Raw genomic sequence first — 25,446 nt, forward strand, 5'->3', positions numbered from 1 at the left:
TCCTCTGAAAAGCAAAGCTTCAAATCAGAAGTGCCTGACTCCGTGGTATAATTCACAAACGCACAGCTTAAAGCAGATAACCCGAAAGCTTGAGAGGGAATGGCGTCTCACTAAATTAGAAGATGCGCATTTAGCCTGGAAAAGAGTTTGTTGCTCTATAAAAAAGCCCTCCGTAAAGCTAGGACATCTTACTATTCATCATTAATTGAAGAAAATAAGAACAACCCCAGGTTTGTTTTCAGCACTGTAGCCAGGCTGACAAAGAGTCAGAGCTCTGTAGAGCCGAGTATTCCTTTCACGTTAACTAGTAGTGACTTCATGGATTCTTTACAAATAAAATTTTAGACATTAGAGAAAAAATTATTCATAACCATCTCAAAGATTATTCTTCATGTTCGGCTGCTTTCAGCACTGCTGGTATTTGTTTAGACTCTTTTGCTCCAGTTGATCTTTCAGAGTTAACTTCAATAGTTTCTTCCTCCAAACCAGCAACATGTTTGTTAGATCCCATTCCTACTAGACTGTTAAAAGAAGTCTTTCCAATTATTGATGCTTCAATCTTAAAAATGATCAATCAGTCTTTATTAGTTGGCTGTGTACCACAGGCCTTCAAGGTGGCTGTAATTAAACCTCTACTTAAAAAGCCATCACTTGACCCAGCTGTCTTAGCTAATTATAGGCCAATCTCCAACCTTCCTTTTCTCTCAAAGACTCTTGAAAGAGTAGTTGTAAAACAGCTAACTGATCATCTGCAGAGGAACGGTTTATTTGAAGAGTTTCAGTCAGGTTTCAGAATTCATCACAGTACAGAAACAGCATTAGTGAAGGTTACAAATGATCTTCTTAGAGCCTCTGACAGTGGACTCATCTCTGTACTTGTCCTGTTGGACCTCAGTGCAGCTTTTGATACTGTTGACCATAACATTTTATTACAGAGATTAGAGCTTGCTATAGGTATTAAAGGTACTGCACTGCAGTGGTTTGAATCGTATTTATCTCATAGACTCCAATTTGTTCATGTAAATGGGGAGTCTTCTTCACACACTAAGGTTAATTATGGAGTTCCACAGGGTTCTGTGCTAGGACCAATTTTATTTACATTATACATGCTTCCCTTAGACAGTATTATTAGAAAGCACTGCATCAATTTCATTATTTTCATTGTTATGCAGATGATACTCAGCTTTACCTATCAATGAAGCCAGATGACACACATCAATTAGTTAAACTGCAGGAATGTCTTAAAGACATTAAGGCCTGGATGACCTCTAATTTCCTGCTTCTAAATCCAGATAAAACTGAAATTCTTGTTCTCGGCCCACAAATCTTAGAAACATGGTGACTAACCAGATACTTACTCTGGATGGCATTACTTTGGCCTCCAGTAACACTGTGAGAAATCTTGGAGTCATTTTTGACCAGGATATGTCCTTCAATGCACATATTAAACAAATATGTAGGACCGCTTTTTTGCATTTGCGCAATATTTCTAAATTAGAAACATCCTTTCTCAGAGTGATGCTGAAAAGCTCATTCATGCATTTATACTTCTAGGCTGGACTATTGTAATTCATTATTATCAGGCTGTCCTAAGCTCCCTGAAAGCCTTCAGCTGATCCAAAATGCTGCAGCTAGAGTACTGACAGGGACTAGAAAGAGAGAGCAGATTTCTCCCATATTGGCTTCTCTTCATTGGCTCCCTGTTAAATCTAGAATAGAATTTAAAATTCTTCTCCTCACATACAAGGTCTTGAATAATCAGGCCCATCTTATCTCAAAGACCTCATAGTACCATATCACCCCAATAGAGCACTTCGCTCTCAGACTGCTGGCTTACTTGTGGTTCCTAGGATACTTAAGAGTAGAATGGGAGGCAGAGCCTTCAGCTTTCAGGCCCCTCTTCTGTGGAACCAGCTTCCAGCTTGGATTCAGGAGACAGACACCCTCTCTATTTTTAAGATTAGGCTTAAAACTTTCCTTTATGACAAAGCTTATAGTTAGGCTGGATCAGGTGACCCTGAACCATCCCTTAGTTATGCTGCTATATGCCTAGTCTGCTGGGGGGTTCACATAATGCACTGTTTCTCATTCACCTTATTTACTTTGTTTATACTCCACTCTGCATTTAATCATTAATTGATATTAATCTCTGGCTCTCTTCCACAGCATGTCTTTCTCTCCCCTCAGCCCAACCGGTCGCGGCAGATGACTGCCCCTCCCTGAGCCTGGTTCTGCTGGAGGTTTCTTCCTGTTAAAAGGAAGTTTTTCCTTTCCACTGTCGCCAAGTGCTTGCTCATAGGGGGTCGTTTTGACTGTTGGGTTTTCTCTGTATTATTGTAGGGTCTTTACCCACAATACAAAGCGCCTTGAGGCGACAGTTTGTTGTGATTTGGCGCTATATAAATAAAATTGAATTGAATTGAATTGAATTGAATTGAATTGAAAGGTTCTCCCTCCTGCTTTCTGCAAGTGCTTGTCTCTCTCATTTTCTCCAAGGCTTGGCCAAAGAGGCCCTTGGTTGGGTCATAGGCTGCGTCCATGACTTTGGCCTTCTGAGGACCTCCCCAGCCTGACAGGTTTAGCCATAAAGCTCTCTCACCTGAGACTGCAAGGCACATTACACGCCCACAACCTTGGACTGCTCCATTGGAGGAGCCTAGGATGAGATTGTTGACTACACAAATCTCATCCCAGAGGGCCGGGTTCGGAGACCCCGTGTCCAGTTGATGGTCCATGTCCTCTAAAATCTCTGCCTGATAAGCTGACAGCAGTGTAACCACATTAAGGGAACACACTGACTGTGCTCCATATTTGTACATCCTTTGATAGATGGATGCAGTGAGGCTTACTGGGCAGAGAAATATTAGAAGAAGCTGAAACTGACCTGCGGTTAGGGTGAAGGTGATAAGCCACTGAAGGCTGCATTGCTGGGGGTCCGGTCAGCCCCAGCTCACCCATCTCCAGCTTAGAGCAGCCTTGGGTAGGAAGCTTGCTCTTAAAAGGGCTAGACCAATAGTGACTCATTTCTTTCATGCAAGCAGGCACTGCTGGCAGAAGCTGCTTTGCAGGTGGTAGGCTGGAGGGAGCCTCTTGCCATCATACAGGTCGCGTTCTGCCCCTTCAGCCTCCTGGGCTGCTGGCCATGGGATGCCCAGGTTGGCAGCAGCCCGTTTGCAAACCTCATAAAAGTTGCTGTCTACTGGGAGTACAACTTCAGCCCCACTTGGGCGCCTGGACTGCTGGGCAGGGAAGGTGGAGTCATCCTCCTTTTCCTCCATGTCCTCTACGCTGAGGTCGTCGGAGTTGGCATCACCATCTGCGTCCTCGCCATCCGGTTCACCCTCGTTTTGGTCAAGAATCTCCTTGAACAACTGGGGCATAACCGGGGACACTTCCTCCATCATGTCGTTGTGGCTGGTGGCTGATGGATATAAATTGTAGCATTGTTGGCTGACAGGCAGGGGGTCCTGGCTGTTAGCCACTGCTACTCGCAGCCTCCTTTCCAGGATTTTCTCTGGCATCAAGGCGCAGTGTGAGCAACCTTGTGGGTCCGCCAGAGAAGTCTGGGCATGCTTAGCACCCATGCAAGCTATGCACATCAAATGAGGGTCCCTGCCTGAAATGGAGGCACCACATGACGCGGGGCATGGGCGGGATGCAGCCTGTTTGGAGATGGTGCTAGCAGCGGGGTTAAGTCCGAGCTAGTCGCCATGAGAGTCAGCTCTACGTGACACGTTAACTGAACTCAGCTAACAAATTAATGCTAACTGAAACCTAACACTGTTTGGGATTTGTTAGCAAATTAATGCTAGCCAGACGTAACACAGTAGTGGCCTGCTAACAAGATAATGCTAGCCGGACACTGAAAAGCTCACCGTAACATGTTAGCACAAGTTACACACATAACGGCTACCCCGCTAACTAAAAACCAGGCAACCGCTGTAGACAGCTCGCCACGATGCGGTCGCTGTCCAAGATTTATAATTACAAGTACACTTCTTTCGAAGGACTTACTCAGCACAATCCAGACTGAAAACTGGAAAACTGTGTTCTGCGACGTACTCCTCTACGGGACGCCTGAGAACTGTTTAACAGCTAACCAAGCTAGCCTGGATGCGCTTGAGGGAGCTCGATGTAGTTTCTCACGGGAAGAAAGCAAGAATGAGTAGGGAGGAGCTGGTCAGCCGTAGTAGTATGAGGGGCGGGGCCCTGAGCATGGCTTGACAGGTCTGTCGCAGACAGACGTGGTGTCATTGGAGCTTCCATAGTTGGTCACGCACCGAGCGAAGTTAGAAAAAGAACCTTCATTTTCTGTACTGAGGTGAAGCTAGGAGTGTCACAGATTTTACCATCAGAAAGGTGCTTTTTTTTTCTTATTAATGACTAGCATTGCACATTTCATATTTTCACATTTTGAAGAGCTTAAAGTTCCGCCAACACTTGTGGCCTTCATCAGGGTCAACATAAAAACCACAAACAAAATGTGTCATTCGAGCAATAGAAATGTTCTTTATACTACTTTAAATGTGTCGCTAGCACTTTAACATATCTTCTCCTCTTCTCCATGTATCTTGGACGGAGATGAATCCTCAAACCTAGGGCTAGGAACAAATTAGTTGCCAGGAACAGCAACTAATTTGTTATGTAAATAGTAAACGGACTAGTTCTTATATAGTGCTTTTCTGCTGTGTCTGAGCACTCAAAGCGCTTATACGTGTTTACATTTACCCCCATTCACGCCCATTCATACAAGCACTTCCATGATTAACTAACTTTATACACTCAAACACATGGACTAACTAAGTGCTTTTATTATCTAACATTCACACACATTCACACTCCAGTGCTTGTGTCGGAGAGCAACTTGGGGTTAAGTATCTTGCCCAGGATACATTGGCATGCAGCCTGGTGTAGCCAGGAATCAAACTGCTGACCTTCTGATCAGTAGGTGACCTGCTCTACCTCCTGAGCTGCAGTTGTTAGTCAACTAAACAAGGGAAAAACATTAGACTGACTGACTAGTCCAAAACTAAGAAACTCTCAGATATCAAATTAAATATTATGCCTGTTTAATGTTAAAAACTGCCTAAACAAAGGCATCTGAAACCATTAATCACATTCTTCTATGTTGAATCACACTTTAAATGCTGCTTAACTGGGTGGCACAGCACATTGCACATTATGAACGCTGCACGTTACACGTCAAACATCAAAGACACAAAACTTAAAATCAATTGATGTTAAATAAATGAAAGCGCACATTGAATATGAGAAAATAACATCCGAAAAATGAAAAAATTGTGACTTAAAAGTGTGGCTCATTGTGAGCAGTGCTTGTTGCTCTATAGTTCATGACATGCATCAAAACAATAAAATACAAACATCCATCCATTTTCTTCCGCTTATCCGGGGCTGGGTCTCGGAGGCGGCATCCTGAGCAGTGGAGCCCGGACCTCCCTCTCCCCCAGCCTCCTGCTCCAGCTTACCCCTGATTGAGACTTCAGTGCTGCATCTTTGCAGAGCTAGGACATAACCTATGTAAGTGGCCGATGCTGCAACGTTTATGCTTTATGCATTTGCCTTGCGTGTTTTAATTACCTTTTGCTCATGTCCCGGTGTTTTACATGCGGTGCCAGCCAACAAACATAAAATGCTGGGACTTTTTCCCCTCCTGGCTCTTTGCTGTGGTCAGTTTTTTAAGGTGCAAACACATTTGTTTTTGTTGTTTCTAGTTTTTTTTCACTTCTTTGTACAAACTTGGGGAAAGTAGTCATAAACACAGGAAAGGAAGGGTGTTTCTCTGGAGGTGCGCTTCAGGTTATGTTGTAAAACTTGAAAAATAACAAAGTATCAGGCAAAGATTAACAGAGTTTTGGCATTTTTATATAATGATGTCAGGGCTGCAGCTCCATCTGTGGCAGGTGGACAAACATTTACTGGCACTGAGTATCAATTAAAATCGTAATAATAGGCTAATCGACTAGTACGTCTGGTACCGACTGGCGGCAATAGCGACGATTAGTTGTCTAGTCGACTAGTCGCGCACATCCCTACTCAAACCCTATCATTATACCAGTACGTGCTTTATGTGTGTATGGTAAAATTGATCAACAGCTCAGATGATTTTTAGTATTTGTATGAGTCAGTAACAGTTTGGTATTTTACAGCATACTATTAAATAGGACATGTCAATCAATTAGCAATACAATGGCAATTGTCAAAGGTTTTGAAATAGTATAGTGACCTAGTATGAAAGTTATCTTGATTTATTCCTTCTACCAGAGGAAGAATCAGCTGAAGGAAGCTTACTGTAACAACCTGTGGGATGGAGCCAGAAAGACGCTAGCTACTCTGTGGGATGGACATGGAGCTATATGGCATGGTAAGACACCAAGCCCCTCATTTTTGTTGACACAATGCAGTCCAGTACACTACTACCCCAACTATAAGTAATAGCCTCCATTTGGTTAAAGCCAGTAATGTACATAGGGCATCAATCATCTAGGTTATGGTAGTCTTGAATACTTAAAAAGATGGCAACTGGACTACTTTTTGCTTCATGAAGAAACCAAACACAAGCTAAACAATGTAGTGTGTGCTGTGCAGTACAGTGAGGAGAGGGCAAACAACCACTCCACAAATGCATGGCACAACATAAGTTAGCCAGCTCAACAGGACAAGAGTCAGCTGTACATCTGCACTTAAAGGAGAAAGGACATTCTTTTGAGGATGCCAGTGTTCACATTTTGGCCTGAGAAGCACTTGAAAGAGGAGTAAAGGAAGCCATTTACATTCACCGTTAACCACAATGAATGACCATTGTTGAGCCAATATAGTGGCTTTATGGACCAACTATCATCTCCCTGACAATCCAATTTTGAGATCCCTTTCCAGGTGATTCAACTTCTACTCCTACCTTGACTTGTGCCCTCAATAGCTTGCCTGATAGTGGAGTGGAGCAGTGTTTCACGTTGGCCGTTGTTATGGTAATAACCCATGCCTTGTTTCACAGCTTGGCTCATGTGACAACTCACCTGATTAATAGTGGGTCACCAACCCTTAGGACCACCTCTAAGGGGGTAGCCCTTGCTAGCCCCAAATACTTGACACTCTCTGTTATTTTAGAACTGAAGAAACCTCTTGGATGAGAGGCGAAATGTCTTCAGAAACCAAATAATGAGTCTAGTTGCCTTCTTTTCAAACTTTCAAGACCACAGCATAGTATTTATCAGCCTTTAATGCAGATTCATCTAACTTATTTATGCCTAATGTTATTTGACCTGTGTACTAGGCTATGAGATTCATGGTATGGAGAAGATCCCTGATGAAGGACCTGCTTTGATAGTGTACTATCATGGAGCCATTCCAGTCGACTACTACTACTTCCTGGCTAATGTTATCATTCAGAAGGGACGGACCTGCCATTCTGTAGCTGACCATTTCCTCTTTAAGATCCCAGGTACTGAGACTATTTGACCCATGCACAAATATGAACAGAGAATTGCTGAGTTGTGATCATGACACTCCAGGATGCCCTTAAAAGAATGCAACTACCATTAAAAATTATGCAGTCACCTTACTTGAAGGATATGCATTCAGTTTTTATTTTCCTTTTCAGCAAAAGAAAAAAAAAGATATAACACAACACTCTTTTTCTTAATGGCAAACACACAATCCTTGCGGGCTGCATCGACCTGACGAGTAGTTACATTTCTTGAGAGGTGCACGTCAGCTTACATCGTAGGTCACCATGTAGGGTTCAGAGGGAATTTCCAGTACGTAGGCCCCATAAAGACCCGACGCAGAAGTCTAAATCAGGTCTAAGTTGTTAAACCTCGAGGGTTGATCTATGCATTATAACATAAGTAAGTGATTAAGTAAAATTTATTTATAAAGCACCTTTCTAGATCACAAAGTGCTTCACAACAATCAAAGGAAACAGTGATTCACAGTAAAACACACACAAACCACTAGTTAAACGCAAGCCAGTACAAATGAGTCTTGAGCTGTTCTTTAAAAGATTCAATGAAGTCCGCAGAAAACAAAATCAAAATGAAAACAACAACAAAACTAGAGGGACAATTATGTTTGCAGCCAAAAACAAACTGACCACAAAGAGGGAGGGCCCAGGAGGGAAAAACGTCCCAGCATTTTTCGTTTCTGTCGGCACTGCAGGTAAAACACTGGCACATGACCACAAGGTAATTAACACACATAATGCAGCTCACACAAGAATAAATGCCAGTTGGCTGCGTACGTAGGCCTGGCAAAGATCCAGCACACAAGTCTAATTAGTGAACCAGCATCACAGCCATGTAGCAAGGAGACAACGATAATGTACTGTTTTCAGTGAATAAAATAACTGCTGGCTAGTTAATAGACAGGAACACTGTGAGATGGAGGATGCACTGATGAATGTGTTTTTGAGAGTGGGATGTCCACACCACTGTGTGACACACAGATACAAACACACAATCTTGAAAACTGTGTTTGAGCTTTGATTCCTCCCCAGGGGGAAGATTCACGCCCACCATATAGGTGATTGAATGTTCCGCGCATCCAATCTGGGTATCTCGTGCCAGACAAAGGCAACCACAGTCAGCCATCTCAGCGTTCCCCATACCCCAGGAAGGGCCTCCCCACCCACCACCACCCCACAGGACCCCAACCCCCCCACAAAAGCCGGGCCCAAGCAGCACAGCCCCGAGACCACCCAACAGGCTGGTTCATGAAAATATTTTCTGACATTAAACCAGTCTGTGGCGCAAAAAAGGTTGGGAACCACTGCACTAGATTTCAAAGTATTGAGGCTTCTTTAAGTGCAAAAAATGCTGTGTATTTACAACATCAATGAGTAATTGTGTTAAATAATTGTGATTTCAATATTGACCTAAATAATTTTTTTTTTTTTTTTCTCCATAATCAAGCAGCCCTAGGTTACATCATCCATCTGTTTGTGACTACTCATTCTATTCCCCGTTACACAATATGCATATTGATTATTTTTTAGTTGATTTCAGACTGATATCTACTGTTCATTTTAAGTACCACAGCATAATTATTTTGGACCACAGCACCATCTTCATTACTTTGGAACTGGTGCTTCCTAAACGGGTGTATTTTTAGTGTTTCAACCCATATCTGCTTACAGACTACCTTTAAGGAATAGATTATAGGGTGCATGTGCCATTTTCTTGAGACTGACAATAATGGTGAAGTTAATGATTCTGTAGTTTGGGAAACTTTGAAAGTTTATATTAGGGGACAGATAATTTAATATGAGACAAATGGGTCCGGCGCAGCAGATTGGAAGAAATTGAGAGGGAGTTGTTCATGGCTGACCAGGCTTACAGGAATTCTCTCCTTCAGTCTAATTATGATAAAATTCTTCAATTAAAATACGGATATCGATCTTGGTGGAACAAGTTGGCTGCATGTTACTTGTTGGATAAATTCAAAAACTTATTAAAAACCAGAGGCTACTCGATCAGTCTCCAGAAAAGATCTTTAATTTTCTTGCAAGAAAATTAAGGAGCAAGTACATCATTACAAGTTGAGTGTGTCCTCTCCCCTCAGCCATTTTTTATACACTCAAACACATGGACTAGTTCTTATATAGCGCTTTTCTACTCAGTTTTGAGCACTCAAAGCGCTTACACAACACGTTTTTACATTTACCCATGCACAACCATTCATACAAGAACTTCCATGATTAATTAATTAAGCTAAGTGCTTTAATTATCTAACATTCACTCACATTCATACTCCGACGGAACGGTCGGAGAGCAACTTGGGGTTAAGTATCTTGCCCAAGGATACATTGGCATGCAGCCTGCAGTAGCCAGGAATTGAACCACTGAACTTCCGATCAGTAGGTGACCTGCTCTACCTACTGAGCTACAGCCACCCTCAAACACGTGTCTCAAACAGGAAGGCGCGTAGGCAAAGAGGAAGTAACAGAAACCCTGACATTGGTAAAGTTCTACTTCAGTGCAGCTCTTAAAGGTCTGTTTCACATAAAAGTCAGTTCTGCACTTACCATAGTTAAAATTAAACACATATCATTAGTACAGCCTTTTGCTTCTATCAACTTTCTCTGTACTGACTTACAATAACATGGAAACAGGAGGGTCAAAGGAAGGTCTCCAGCCAGTCACACCTCTGTCTTACGCTTCGTTATTTCAAAGAACCACATTCTGTATAAAGGTCATAAGGTTATAGAAAGTTTCCTCTCAGGCATTCTGTAACACAGTCATTTTTAATGAGCAATACATATACACGTAACATGGTTATCATGCTATTACAGAATTCATTTTTCCAATATTACTCAAACTTAAATATAGGCACTTTGAACTGGGTGACAAGCCTCATAAATTGTTGGCTGGATAGTTTAAGGGGGAACAGCCTAAATGTGCAAAATATCTACAAAATAAAATCCAAATCAGGTCAGATGCTTACAGACTTTAAGGAAATAAACAATCAATTTCATGAATTTTATTCAGATTTTTTATTCAAGATTTTGACAATTTCTTTAATTCGCTGACACGACTAGACACAGTTTTCAGAGATAGCTTAGAGGCAGATTTTCCACTATCTGAGATTCTTGAATCCATCAAAGCATTTCTAAGTAGTAGGGCAGCCAGCCCGGATGGGTCTGTAAAGTATTCATGATAATGAGGAGGCAGCAATTATCTTTAGATTCCCACAAGGTGTTTGATATGATAGAATAACCCTTTTTTTTTTTTCTCAACTTTAAAGAGATTTGGCTTTGGGGATAAATTCGTGGACTTCTGTATGTGAACCCGAAATCATCAGTGCTCACTCATGGGGACAAATGTTAATGATTCTGCCTATAACATGAGGTCTGTCAGGGCAACCCACAACCCCCTCTGTTTTTCTACATTGCACTTGAGTGCTTAGCTATAGGTATTAGGTCCCATCCAGACATCAGGGGAATCATAGTGAACTGCACAGAGGCCCGTATGACTCTTTATGCCAATACCTTTTGGTTTGCTTGGGTGAGCCGATGGGCTCTGTTCCCAGCTTACTGAGGTACATAAATTATTTTGGTTATATTTCTGGCTACAGCGTAAACAGCAGGAAAAGCTATCAGCTGTAAATTTGGCTCATCGCCCCTTTAAGAGCGTTGTCTTGTGTGCTTGTGAACCTCCTTATAGTGATTTTGCTGCTTCCACTGCTGGAAGTGCCATTCTGACCATTTAGACTTGCTTATCTGAGATTTTACCATGGACCTCAAACTTGCAACGAGATCAAACATCAGTGTTTCTTTCAAAGTGACCCAGCTTTCGTGTGGTGGATCATCACTGGTGATGAGAGCTGGGTCTCCAGTTGTGTACCAAATCTTCAGCCATAGAGGCCGCAGTGTCCAAGCCAGATGCAGTACCCGTTAACCTGACTGCACCATCAATTCCTTGTCCCTGGTCAGGAATCTGCTGGAATGTCCTAAGGAGTCTGAGAGGAGGGAGTAGTCAGCTTAAACAACTCAAACTGTGACACGTGTCATACCACTGTCATAACTTTGACCAACAGAACACAGTGCTTGTGAGGATCACCACCTCCTTGTAGCAGTGTGGAGGTTCTGAAAATAAACCATAAACTTTGTAAGAAAAAAAAAGGAATTACACATTCTTGGAACACATGGCAGCCATGATGAACTTGCACTCAGTATATCATTGGTTTACTTTTACTTATGTCACCTAGTTAGGACTAGTTTCAGAACCTTGAACCTAATATTTATGGGTTTCCAAATGTATGAACTCAACTTTGATTTTCTCACTTTTTGGTCAGTTTTATCTTATTTTTTTCTTGCTACCTTCTCCCTGTTCTTCTGTTCCTAACTTTTTTATTCTATCTTGTAACTTCAGGTTTCAAATTGCTATTGGAGGTGTTCAGTGTGATCCATGGTCCTCAGGAGGAGTGTGTGCGGGCTCTCAAGAATGGTCACCTGTTGGCAATTTCTCCAGGAGGAGTACGGGAAGCTCTTTTTAGTGATGAGACCTACCCTCTTCTTTGGGGCAAACGGAAAGGCTTTGCCCAGGTCGCCATTGATTCTCAAGTGGTGTGTTGTTTCAATTTCATTTTCACTCACGTTACAGTAAATTGTGATAAAGGTTTGAAATATTTTTGAACCATCAGCAGACTGCAGCAATACCATTCTTCATGGTCAGTCTGTCCTATCCCATACAAGTCACATTATTTAATACTTTTTTGTTGACTACTTAGAAGCTATATAAAAACCTAAATAACTTTATAACTGTCTAAATTGTTATGTCATTCTTGCCATTATTTGTGTAGGTAACAAAACAGTGAAAATATCCTTTGAAAATATGCTCCAAGTTATCTGAACATTTTTTTAAAAATAATTTTTTCTAAAAATGAATTACACTACGGTGTGGCAGGCATAGCTTGGCCCCAAAACACAGTACTCGGCAGACAGATGTAAACTCAAAAGGCTTTATTGCTTAATTGCAAATTCCAGACAAAAACCTCCATGGAACAGATCCTGAACAGGTAATCTAGAAATTTCAGGCAGATATAGGAACAGACAAGCAGACAAACACACCGCCATGAGATGACCTACTGACTACAACGATGTGACAAAGAACTGACAAAAACACAAAGAATATATAAACCAGGTAATGAGACAATAAGAAACAGCTGGAAAGAACAAGCGGACAGAATCATACTGATCAGACCGGGGGAAGCAAAACTGAACACACTGCACAAGATACTACCAAAACCCAGAGACCAAGACAAAGACACTTGAACTTGACACACAGATTGAAAAATAAACAAACACGGAGAAGAAGGCACACAGAACAACCTAGCAAAGGCAGAACCAAACTAATATCATGAGCCCCAAAAGTAAATACTCACAACAGAACCTGCTAAGGGAAAAACAGAAAACTCAAAACTGCAAAAGGCTACCAAAACTCAAAAACACTGGGCAAAAGACCCAGGACCATGGCAAAAGAAAAGTGCTATGTAATCTACTGGCTAAAGAAGCTAGCTGCACTCCATTAGTGCCTGGCAGCACAAATGAACCAATGGATGAAAAACACCAAGAATAGCTGACAGAAGGCTGGACTGTCCTGATCCCAGAGGATCCCCAGAAGAGACCAATCCCATCCAACTACCAGGCAGTAACCTGCCTCAGCACAACCTGGAAGCTTGTGTCAGGCATCATAGTGGCTAAGATGAACAGGGACATGGTGCAATACATGAATGGAGCAAAGAAAGGAATTGGCAGAAACACCAGAGGAGCAAAACACTAGCAGTCACTTGAGACAATAATACCAGACTGACCAACCTGTGCACTGCTTGGATTGACTTTAAGAAAGTTGATGACTCAATGCCTCACACATGGCTCCTGGAATGCCTAGAACTGTACAAGATCAATAGGACCCTAAGAGCCTCCATCAAGAACTCAATGGAAATGTGGAGAACAACACTATTCAATTCAATTCAATTCAATTCAATTTTATTTATATAGCGCCAAATCACAACAAACTGTCGCCTCAAGGCGCTTTGTATTGTGGGTAAAGACCCTACAATAATACAGAGAAAACCCAACAGTCAAAACGACCCCCTATGAGCAGCACTTGGTGACAGTGGAAAGGAAAAACTCCCTTTTAACAGGAAGAAACCTCCAGCAGAACCAGGCTCAGGGAGGGGGGGTCATCTGCCGCAACCGGTTGGGCTGAGGGGAGAGAAAGACATGCTGTGGAAGAGAGCCAGAGATTAATATCAATTAATGATTAAATGCAGAGTGGAGTTTTAACAAAGTAAATAAGGTGAATGAGAAACAGTGCATTATGTGAACCCCCCAGCAGACTAGGCCTATAGCAGCATAACTAAGGGATGGTTCAGGGTCACCTGATCCAGCCCTAACTATAAGCTTTATCATAAAGGAAAGTTTTAAGCCTAATCTTAAAAATAGAGAGGGTGTCTGTCTCCCGAATCCAAGCTGGGAGCTGGTTCCACAGAAGAGGGGCCTGAAAGCTGAAGGCTCTGCCTCCCATTCTACTCTTAAGTATCCCACGAACCACAAGTAAGCCAGCAGTCTGAGAGCGAAGTGCTCTGTTGGGGTGATATGGTACTATGAGGTCTTTGAGATAAGATGGTGCCTGATTATTCAAGACCTTGTATGTGAGGAGAAGAATTTTAAATTCTATTCTAGATTTAACAGGGAGCCAATGAAGAGAAGCCAATATGGGAGAAATCTGCTCTCTCTTTCTAGTCCCTGTCAGTACTCTAGCTGCAGCATTTTGGATCAGCTGAAGGCTTTTCAGGGAGCTTTTAGGACAGCCTGATAATAATGAATTACAATAATCCAGCCTAGAAGTAATAAATGCATGAATGAGCTTTTCAGCATCACTCTGAGAAAGGATGTTTCTAATTTTAGAAATATTGCGCAAATGCAAAAAAGCGGTCCTACATATTTGTTTAATATGTGAATTGAAGGACATATCCTGGTCAAAAATGACTCCAAGATTTCTCACAGTGTTACTGGAGGCCAAAGTAATGCCATCCAGAGTAAGTATCTGGTTAGACACCATGTTTCTAAGATTTGTGGGGCCGAGTACAAGAATTTCAGTTTTATCTGAATTTAGAAGCAGGAAATTAGAGGTCATCCAGGCCTTAATGTCTTTAAGACATTCGTGCAGTTTAATTAATTGATGTGTGTCATCTGGCTTCATTGATAGGTAAAGCTGAGTATCATCTGCATAACAATGAAAATTGATGCAGTGCTTTCTAATAATACTGCCTAAGGGAAGCATGTATAATGTAAATAAAATTGGTCCTAGCACAGAACCCTGTGGAACTCCATAATTAACCTTAGTGTGTGAAGAAGACTCCCCATTTACATGAACAAATTGGAGTCTATGAGATAAATATGATTCAAACCACTGCAGTGCAGTACCTTTAATACCTATAGCAAGCTCTAATCTCTGTAATAAAATGTTATGGTCAACAGTATCAAAGCTGCGCTGAGGTCCAACAGGACAAGTACAGAGATGAGTCCACTGTCAGAGGCTCTAAGAAGATCATTTGTAACCTTCACTAATGCTGTTTCTGTACTGTGATGAATTCTGAAACCTGACTGAAACTCTTCAAATAAACCGTTCCTCTGCAGATGATCAGTTAGCTGTTTTACAACTACTCTTTCAAGAATCTTTGAGAGAAAAGGAAGGTTGGAGATTGGCCTATAATTAGCTAAGACAGCTGGGTCAAGTGATGGCTTTTTAAGCAGAGGTTTAATTACAGCCACCTTGAAGGTCTGTGGTACATAGCCAACTAATAAAGACTGATTGATCATTTTTAAGATTGAAGCATCAATAATTGGAAAGACTTCTTTGAACAATCTAGTAGGAATGGGATCTAACAAACATGTTGCTGGTTTGGAGGAAGTAACTATTGAAGTTAACTCTGAAAGATCAACTGGAGCAAAAGAGTCAAAACAAATACCAGCAGTGCTGAAAGCAGCCGAACATGAAGAATAATCTTTGAGATGGTTATGAATCATTTTTTCTCTAATGTCTAAAATTTTATTTGTAAAGAAATCCATGAAGTCACTACTAGTTAACGTGAAAGGAATACTCGGCTCTACAGAGCTCTGACTCTTTGTCAGCCTGGCTACAGAGCTGAAAACAAACCTGGGGTTGTTCTTATTTTCTTCAATTAATGATGAATAGTAAGATGTCCTAGCTTTACGGAGGGCTTTTTTATAGAGCAACAAACTCTTTTTCCAGGCTAAATGAGCATCTTCTAATTTAGTGAGACGCCATTCCCTCTCCGGCTTTCGGGTTATCTGCTTTAAGCTGTGCGTTTGTGAATTATACCACGGAGTCAGGCACTTCTGATTTGAAGCTTTCCTTTTCAGAGGAGCCACAGTATCCAAAGTTATACGCAGTGAGGATGTAAAACTATTGACAAGATAATCAACCTCACTGGGAGCAGAGTTTAGGTAGCTGCTCTGCACTGTGTTGGCACATGGCACTGAAGAGCATAACAATGAAGTAATTAGATCCTTAAACTTAGTTACAGCACTTTCAGAAAGACTTCTACTGTAATAAAACTTATTCCCCACTGCTGTGTAATCCATTAAAGTAAATGTAAATGTTACTAAGAAATGATCAGACAGGAGGGGGCTTTCAGGGAATACTGTTAAGTCTTCAGTTTCTATGCCATATGTCAGGACAAGATCCAGAGTATGATTAAAGTGGTGGGTGGGCTCCTTTACATTTTGAGAGAAGCCAATTGAATCTAACAATAGATTAAATGCAGTGTTGAGGCTGTCATTCTCAGCATCTACATGGATGTTAAAATCACCCACTATAATTATTTTATCTGAACTGAGCACTAAATCAGATAAAAAGTTTGAGAAATCAGACAGAAACTCTGAGTAGGGACCAGGTGGACGATAGATAATAACAAATAAAACAGCTTTTTGATTTTCCCAATTAGGATGGACAAGACTAAGAGTCAGGCTTTAAAAGAATGAAAACTTTGTCTGGGTCTTTGATTAATTGATAAGCTGGAATTGAAGATTGCAGCTAATCCTCCTCCTCGACCTGTGCTTCGAGCATTCTGACAGTTACTGTGACTCGGGGGTGTTGATTCATTTAAACTAACATATTCATCCTGCTGTAACCAGGTTTCTGTAAGGCAGAATAAATCAATACGTTGATCAATTATTAAATCATTTACTAATAGGGACTTGGAAGAGAGAGACCTAATGTTTAACAATCCACATTTAATTGTTTTATTCTTTGGTGCAGTTGATGAAGCTGTATTATTTATTGTTTTTGAATTTTTATGCTTAAATAGCTTTTTGCTGATTTTAGCTTTGGTTTTTGGTGGTCTGGGAGCAGGCACCGACTCTATGGGGATGGGGTTTTGGGGGGATGGCAGGAGGAGAGAAGCTGCAGAGAGGCGTGTAAGACTGCAACTCTGCTTCCTGGTCTCAACCCTGGGTAGTCAGTTTTTAGGAGGGTTAATAAATTTGGCCAGATTTCTAGAAATGAGAGCTGCTCCATCCAAAGTGGGATGGATGCCGTCTCTCCTAACAAGACCAGGTTTTCCCCAGAAACTTTGCCAATTATCTATGAAGCCCACGTCATTTTTTTGGACACCACTCAGACAGCCAGCGATTCAAGGAGAACATGCAGCTAAACATGTCGCTCCTGGTCTGATTGGGGAGGGGCCCAGAGAAAACTACAGAGTCCGACATCGTTTTTGCAAAGTTACACACCGAGTCAATATTAATTTTAGTGACCTCCGATTGGCGTAACCGGGTGTCATTACTGCCGACGTGAATAACGATCTTACCAAATCTACGATTAGCCTTAGCCAGCAGTTTCAAATTTCCATGAATGTCGCCTGCTCTGGCCCCTGGAAGACATTTGACTATGGTCGCCGGTGTCTCTAGCTTCACGTTTCTCAAAACAGAGTCACCAATAACCAGAGTTTGTTCCTCGGCGGGTGTGTCGCCGAGTGGAGAAAAACGGTTAGAGACGTGAACAGGTTGGTGGTGTACCCGGGGCTTCTGCTTAGGACTACGCTTCCTCCTCACCGTCACCCAGCTGGCCTGTTTTCCCTGCTGCTCGGGATCTGCTGGGGGGGGGGGCTAACGGCGGCTAAGCTACCATGGTCCGCACCCGCTACTGGGGCCTGGCTAGATGTAGGATTTTCCAGGGTGCGGAGCCGAGTCTCCAGTTCAGAAAGCCTGGCCTCCAGAGCTACAAACAGACTACATTTATTACAAGTACCGTTACTGCTAAAGGAGGCCGAGGAGTAACTAAACATGTGACACCCAGAGCAGGAAAGTGCAGGAGAAGAAGCCATGCTGGTAGTGAGTCGGCTAAGGGCTAAGCTACTAGCTGAGCTAAGCTAGCGAATTTCTAAAAACAAATAAAGTGAGTAATGTGAATACAGGTGATTCAGCAAAGAGTATGCTATTTAAAGTAGGTGAAGATTACACTAAAATATGTTATTATCCAGATAAATCGAGTTATACAGATATAACAGCTAACAGACAGCAAAACACTGTGCTCCGAAACAGGAACAGGAAGTGATACAATACCGCAGTGAGAGCCAACACCAAGGTGTCCAACACTAGAGACCAATTTCATACCAATTGCACAAGTGTGGCATTTACCAAGCAAATGCACTGTCCCCGCTGCTATTCTCCATAGGCCTGAACCCCCTCAGCCAGATCATGGAGTAGAGCTGGTCTACTAATCGTAGGGAAGGTAGTCAGAGATGAGAGGCCTGCACTACCAGAAGACAACATTGCAGACATATAGGACAGCTACAAGTACCTTGGAATTCCACAGGCAAATGGGAACCATGAAAAGGAAAGCTGCCACTGCTGAATGGGAAGAACAAGGTCCCGGCAATCAACACCTAAGCCCTGCCAGTTATAGAATAGAATGCCTTTTATTGTCATTATACAGGATGTACAATGAGATAGGAGGGCCACTCCTGTTCAGTGCCATGCAATAGAAAATCAAATTCTCTAAAATAAAAAATAAAAATATTATAGTCTAGTATAATCAAGAAATATACAGAAAAACAATGTATAAAATATACAAAAAATAGAATGTATAAAAATATACACATACATTGGTGCATCTGTACATTGTAAGAAAAGTAAATAAGTGCATACATATAAAAATGAAGATGATGAATATTGCACTAGTGAATGAATACTGGATATTACCAATATAGGAATGTTAGATATTGTTCAGTATGAATAATATAATATTGCACAGAGATGTGGGTGTTGCACAGTTACGGTGGGTGAGTGTGTGAGTTCAGGGTGGTGATTGCTCTGGCGAAGAAACTGTTCTTGAGTCTGTTTGTTCTGGCTTTGATGCACCTGTAGCGCCTGCCAGAGGGCAGCAGGTCAAACAGGTCAAAGCCAGGGTGTGAGCTGTCCTTGATGATGTTCCTGGCTCTGCTGATGCAGCGGGAGGTGTAGATGTCCATCAGGGAGGGGAGAGGGCAGCCAACGATTCTTTGTGCTGTCTTGACTACCCTCTGAAGCCTGACCCTGTCTGCCTCAGTGCAGCTGCCGTACCATACTGTGATACAGTAGGTCAGCAGGCTCTCAATGGATGAGCGGTAGAAGGTCAGCAGCAGGTTTGAGTCCAAGTTGTTCTTCCTGAGGACCCTCAGGAAGTGAAGTAGCTGCTGAGCCTTCTTGATAACAGCTGTGATGTTATCTGACCAAGAAAGATCAGCAGAGATGAGGACACCAAGAAACCTGAAGGTGTGGACCACACGCTCGCCGTTGATGTAGAGGGGAGCTGGGTCAGTCCTGTGCTTCCTGAAGTCGATGATGATCTCTTTGGTTTTCATGGTGTTCAGTACCAGGTTGTTCTCTGAACACTAGGCTGTCAACTTCAGGACCTCCTCTCTGTAAGCTGCCTCATCTCCCTTTGAGATGAGTCCGACCACTGTGGTGTCGTCAGCAAATTTGACGATGAGGTTGTTATTGTGGGCCGGACTGCAGTCATGGGTGTAGAGGCAGTACAGGAGGGGGCTCAGCACACAGCCCTGTGGGGAGCCAGTGCTCAGTGTGTGGGTGGAGGAGAGATGGGGGCCAAGTCTCACAGTCTGGGGCCGGTTGGTTAAGAAGTCCTTGATCCAGGAACATGTGAGAGGGGGGAGGCCCAGGGTGTGCAGTTTGGTGGTGAAAATGTCCGGGATGATTGTGTTGAACGCTGAGCTGTAATCCACAAAGAGCATGCGAGCGTAGCTCTGCTGCTGCTCCAAGTGGCTTAACACAGAGTGGAGAGCTACAGCGATGGCGTCCTCTGTGGATCTGTTTGCACGATATGCAAACTGATGGGTGTCAAAAGTGGGGGGCAGATGGTCTTTGATGTGCTGGAGAACCAGCCTCTCAAAGCACTTCATGATTACCGGTGTGAGGGCCACAGGGCGGTAATCATTTAGGCTGGTGACAGATGACCTTTTGGGCACGGGGATGATTGTGGCTGTTTTTAGGCAGGGGGGGATGACTGCTTGGGCCAGGGAGAGGTTGAAAATCCTGGTGAGAATCAGGGTGAGCTGGTGGGCACACGCTCTGATCACCTTGCCAGGTACTCCGTCTGGTCCGGCAGCCTTCCTGGGGTTCACTGCCAGGAGCACGCACCGTACCTCATGCTCCTGGACAGTGAGTGGGGTGCAGCCTAGTGGGGGGGGGGGCAGGACTGGAGCAGATGGGTGGTCCTGAGGTGTCTCAAAGCGAGCAAAGAAACAGTTAAGTTCCTCTGCTAGTGACACACTCAGGTCTCCTGCAGTCACATCACAGCCTCTGAAGTTTGTGATGTTCTGAATGCCCTGCCACACCTCCCGTGTGTTATTGCTGGACAGATGGGACTCTATTCTCCTCCTGTAGTCCGTCTTGGCTTTTTTAATTCCTCTTTTCAGGTCAGCTCGAGCAGCACTGTACAGAGCTCTGTCGCCTGACCTGAAGGCAGCATCACGGGTTTTGAGGAGTGAACGGACCTGGCTGTTCATCCAGGGTTTCTGGTTAGGGAAAACCCGGATGTTTTTGCTAACAGTCACATTTCCGATACAGAACTTAATGTAGTCCAGTACCGTCCCTGTGAATGTTTCTAGGTCCTCGTGTTCGAATAAGTCCCAGTCTGTGTATGCAAAGCAGTCCTGTAGGTCGGAGAGTGCGTTTTCAGGCCAGGTTGTAATGGTTTTTACAGTAGGCCTGGCTCTCCGTCTGAGGGGGGTGTATGCTGGGGTGAGCAGCAGGGAAAGATGGTCGGACTGGCCGAGGTGGGGGAGGGGTTTGGCTCTGTAAGCGTGCTTAATGTTGGAGTAAACATGGTCAAGAGTGTTCTCCCCTCTTGTAGAACGTTTGACATGTTGGTGGAATTTCGGGAGTACAGTCTTTAAGTTGGCCTTGTTAAAGTCTCCCCCAATAATAAGAACACCGTCGGGGTGGACCCGCTGCTGTTCGTTAATGGCGTTCAGCAGGAGAGCCAGCGCCATGCTAACATCGGGAGCTATATACACAGCTGTGACGATCACTACTGTTAGCTCTCTGGGTAGAAAAAAGGGCCGACATCTTACAGACATGTACTCGAGGTCTGGGGAACAATGTTTGTCTATGATTGTTCCGTTGTTACACCAGTCCTCATGCACGTAAATACAGAGACCCCCTCCCCTGCTCTTACCGGAGTCCTTGGTCCGATCACCGCGTAGCAGAGTGCGGACTGCTAGCTGCACGCTAGCATCGGGAATGTGGGGGTTTAACCAGGTCTCGGTGATAATCATTACACAGCAGTCATGAACATAGCGATTACCAGCCAGCTCTAACTCTAGGTTCTCCGTTTTATTTACCATGGACCTGGCGTTGGAGAGATACAGGCTCGGCAGAGGAGGTCTGTGTGGTTGGCATTTCAGCTTCAGCATAAAGCCGGACCTGCAGCCTCGCTTCTGCTTCCTCTCCCTCCGCCGTCGGCGGCGCCTTCCAGACCTGATAACAATCCACGGAGCACCCGGCATTCTCGCTATGTTGTCTGGGATGTTATGAGTGTAGTGAAAATCACTCGATACTGATATCTTGTGCCGGTAGCCAATGTCCACAAGATCCTGGCGTGTGTAGCAGTTGTTTGCGGAGACAAATGCACCAAAACTAACAAATATGAAATACAAAAAGTACAAAAAAGAGCACCGAAAGGAAGAGCCGTGAGCCGCTGCGTCTGTGCGCGCCGCCATCTTGAATCTCGGCCAGCGGCTGGGATAATAAGCTGCCCAAAGGAGGAGATAGAACCCACTGACATCAAGACAAGAAATCCTTATGATGCATGGAGGGTTTCACCCCAAATTGAGCACCCTGAGACTGTAAGCTAAGTGGAAGGAAGGTGGCCGAGGACTAGTGAGTGTCAGAAACACTATCCTAGATGAAACGACAATGATCCATGAATACATCAGGAAGATGGCCACAAAGGATCAGGTGCTTAGTGAGTACCTCAGACAGCAGAAACCTGAGAAAGAAGAGGTGGAAGAACAGGAACAATCATGGAAGGACAGGCCTCTGTGCAGCAGGTATCACCAGCAGATAGAAGCTGATATAGAAAAATCCTACCAATGGCTGGACAAAGCTGGACTGACAGACAGCACAGTCACAGCACAAGAGCAAGCTCTGAGCACAAGATCGATAAAGGCTGGGGTCTACCACACCAGGCAAGACCCCAGGTGCAGGCTGTGCAGAGATGCCCCTGAGACAGTCCAGCACATAACAACAGAGTTCAAGTTGCTAGCAGGCAGGGCATACATGGAACGCCGTAACCAAGTGGCTGGCATAGTATACAGGAACATCTGTGCTCAGTGTGACCTGGAAGTCCTGAGGTCAAAATGGGACACGCCCCCAAGGGTGGCTGAGAATAACAGAGCTAAGATCCTTCCAGATACAGACAGACAAACTTGTGATGGCTAACCAACCGGACATCGTAGTGGTGGACATACAGAGGAAGACGTTGCAATACCAAGTGATGGCAAGAAGAAGAAAGAACACAAGAAGCTCGAAAAATACCAAGGGCTCAGAGAGGAGCTGGAAAGGATGTGGAAGATGAAGGTGACAGTGGTCCCCGTGGTAATCGGAACATTCGGGGCAGTGACCCTCAAACTGGGAGAGTGGCTCCAGCAGATTCCTGGAATGACGTACGAGATCTCTGTCCAGAAGAGCGCAATACTGGGAACAGCTAAGATACTGTGCAGGACCCTCAAGCTCCCAGGCCTCTGGTAGAGGACCTGAGCTTGGAGGGCAAAGATTGCTTGCAGGATTTTTTTTTATTTTATATATATATATATATATATAATCAGTGGCGGATGCTGGTCTTTCAAGGAAGGGAAGCTCAATTTCGGCCTACATCATGAAATGTGTCGCTTTATTTATACAGCAGCACCCGCTGGACAGAAACTGCGATAGAAGTCAGAAAGAGTGATAGAAGTCAGTCTCCAAACAGAAGCAGCTACAAAAAAAACCCACCAGAAATAGAAGCCCGATTTGTCTCTAGTCGTTTTTAACAAAGAAAATGCTGCTAAGAGGATTAGGAAAGTCTCCGGTTCAACTCAGAACAGAACGAAAATTTAAAAGTGCTCCCACGGATGTTTACACCAAAAGATCGCTGATTCGCCCATAGACCCCCAGAGACGCTGAGCGTCCGATGGGCGGGACAAAGCCCAGCATTTATCCAATGACTCGTCTCGTTTCGCTGAACTCTTTTTTTCGCTATTGAACTCTGTAGACGCTCACCGTCCACACTGTTTAAAGCACTGGGAAGCTGCGGGAATGAGTGAGAGGAAAGCCGCGTCGTTACCAGTGATAAGAAGCTGATTCTGAACAAAAGTTGAGCGCGTTGTAGCGCACATTTAGTCAATGACATGTACACACAACAGTATATATTTGACCACTTTTTTTTTTGACATTTTAGGGGAAGCTGAGCTTCCCTTGCAGTCTGATATACCTTCTCTGATATATATACATAAATAATAAAATATGCGTGTGTGTGTGTGTGTATGGGTGGATACAGACACACACTTAAGATTTCAGTAGAATACATTGTAAATTCAATTTCTGTGGTTTCAGTGCTTTGTTATTGTGTAACATTGATCAGTGTAAACCAATAACCAACATTTCAGATATTCCACTGCTGAGCTTATCTTCTGGAAAAAAAAAAAACTAATGTTATTAATTTGGCTAAATATATTATTTAAATGTTGCTTGATTTAATTGTTACTGATCACAGATTTGAACTAAATTATTTCAAGGAAAAATTTGTTGAGGTGTCAAAAGGGTTGGTATATACCACATGTGTCAAACTCAAGGCCTGTGGGCTAGATCTGGTAGATATAATTATATTTGACCCGTGAGATAATTTCATATGGCTATTATTAATGGCCCATCGGTAAATAGCACTACCACCACCTATATTACAAATCCCACTATCCACTGCGACATCTGCCACGCAGGCCAAGACCTTGCGCACTAACCCCTTTTCCCGTGTTGCCAATGACACATTGATCAGTAGTCAGTGGATAAAAATGTCAGTCAGTACTTTTTACAGCGACATTTAAGCAGCCTGTCCCCAAAAATGGCCAAAAAGTGGGAAACAGGGATTTTACAAACAGGTGGGAGGCAAAGGACCTGTTTGGCTGCCATCAGAGGTAAACCTGTATGACTCTTTACCCCACCTGCGGTGTGTGGGGAAAAGAGCGGATTAGTGGGACAGATGCTGTAGAGCATACAGAGGGAGACCTGCACAGGTGAGCTGACAGTGCATCACTGCATCACACAGCAGGAAACACTGTGTAGCAAAGTCCTGAAGACACAATGCATCATAAGCACCGCAACACAGACAGTGAACTTATAAGAGGCAAAGTTTAGGAGGAAATAGCTTCTGAATTTGTTGACGTGCCTTATTACACAGGTGTGATGAGCTACCCGAGGAAATCTGTCAGTTCATAGAAAGTAAAGGAAAAGTCTCAGCAGGGCTCTGGGATGAAAGGTGGCTGTGTGAGTTCACCTTTCTCTGCAACATAATGAAGCATCTTAATGCGTTAAACCTGCAACTTCAAGGACAGGACCGTGTGATTACGCACATGGATGACGCAGTGAAAGGTTTTCAAGTCAAGTTCACATGCAAGAGGCACAGATGCAAAAAGGGAGTTTATGCAACTTTCTATGTTGCCAAAAAAAAGTCAGATTAGGTCTTCACTGCTGTGTTTGCAGCTGCACTTTTTGCTGAGAAACTGGACACACTGCACAGTTTATGCAGCGTTTTTCCAACTTTAAAGCACAGAAATTCACATTTTTCACCCGAAAAAAATTGCAAGTTTTCATCAGTTTGAAATATTCCCAATATGCAATGCCACAACATTAAATTATTCTCCCTGTCATAATTCTGTGGTAGAAATCACTCCTCTCTAATCATCTCTTCCTGTTGCTCTTTCTGTTTTTCAGCCAGTAATTCCAATGTTTACTCAAAATGTCCGGGAAGGCTTCAGATCTCTGGGAACGCTCAGTAAGTTTAGAAGAAAGTTCAAATTTAGCCATAAAGCTTATGGTATGACTGCAGGAATACGCTTGTTTTATGTTTCCTTCCGTTCTTTGCATAGCATCGGAACATCTTCAGTTCAGTCAGGTTTGATGTTTCTGAGCATGGACAGCCCGCTTTAAATCCCTCCACAGATGTTCAATAATATTCAGGTCTGGGACTGAGATGGCCGTTCCAGAACGGTGTACTTGTTCCTCTGCATGAACGCCTCAGTAGATTCTGAGCAGTGTTTAGGGTCGTTGCCTTGTTGAAGTATCCAGCCCCGGAGCAACTTCAACTTTGTCACTGATTCTTGAACATTGTTCTCAAGAATCTGCTGATATTGACTGGAATCCATGCG

The 25,446-nt window shown here is 43.3% G+C and overlaps 1 protein-coding gene across 4 annotated transcripts in view; it reads left to right on the forward strand.

The window, feature by feature from the left end:
- Positions 1–25,446, forward strand: part of tmem68 (transmembrane protein 68) — a 54,629-nt gene that overhangs the window by 22,941 nt on the left and 6,242 nt on the right. For 3 of the 4 annotated variants that reach the window (XM_030725389.1, XM_030725387.1, XM_030725388.1), the window contains exons 4-7: positions 6,283–6,382; positions 7,292–7,459; positions 11,886–12,079; positions 25,013–25,073. In XM_030725389.1, the coding sequence (XP_030581249.1) occupies positions 6,283–6,382; positions 7,292–7,459; positions 11,886–12,079; positions 25,013–25,073 (523 nt within the window). Of the gene's footprint in view, positions 1–2,452; positions 5,539–6,282; positions 6,383–7,291; positions 7,460–11,885; positions 12,080–25,012; positions 25,074–25,446 lie in introns of those variants that run through there. The other variant, XM_030725390.1, reaches the window with a different exon arrangement.

This window comes from Archocentrus centrarchus, unplaced genomic scaffold (genome assembly GCF_007364275.1).
Source record: "Archocentrus centrarchus isolate MPI-CPG fArcCen1 unplaced genomic scaffold, fArcCen1 scaffold_54_ctg1, whole genome shotgun sequence".
Lineage (NCBI taxonomy): Eukaryota > Metazoa > Chordata > Actinopteri > Cichliformes > Cichlidae > Archocentrus > Archocentrus centrarchus.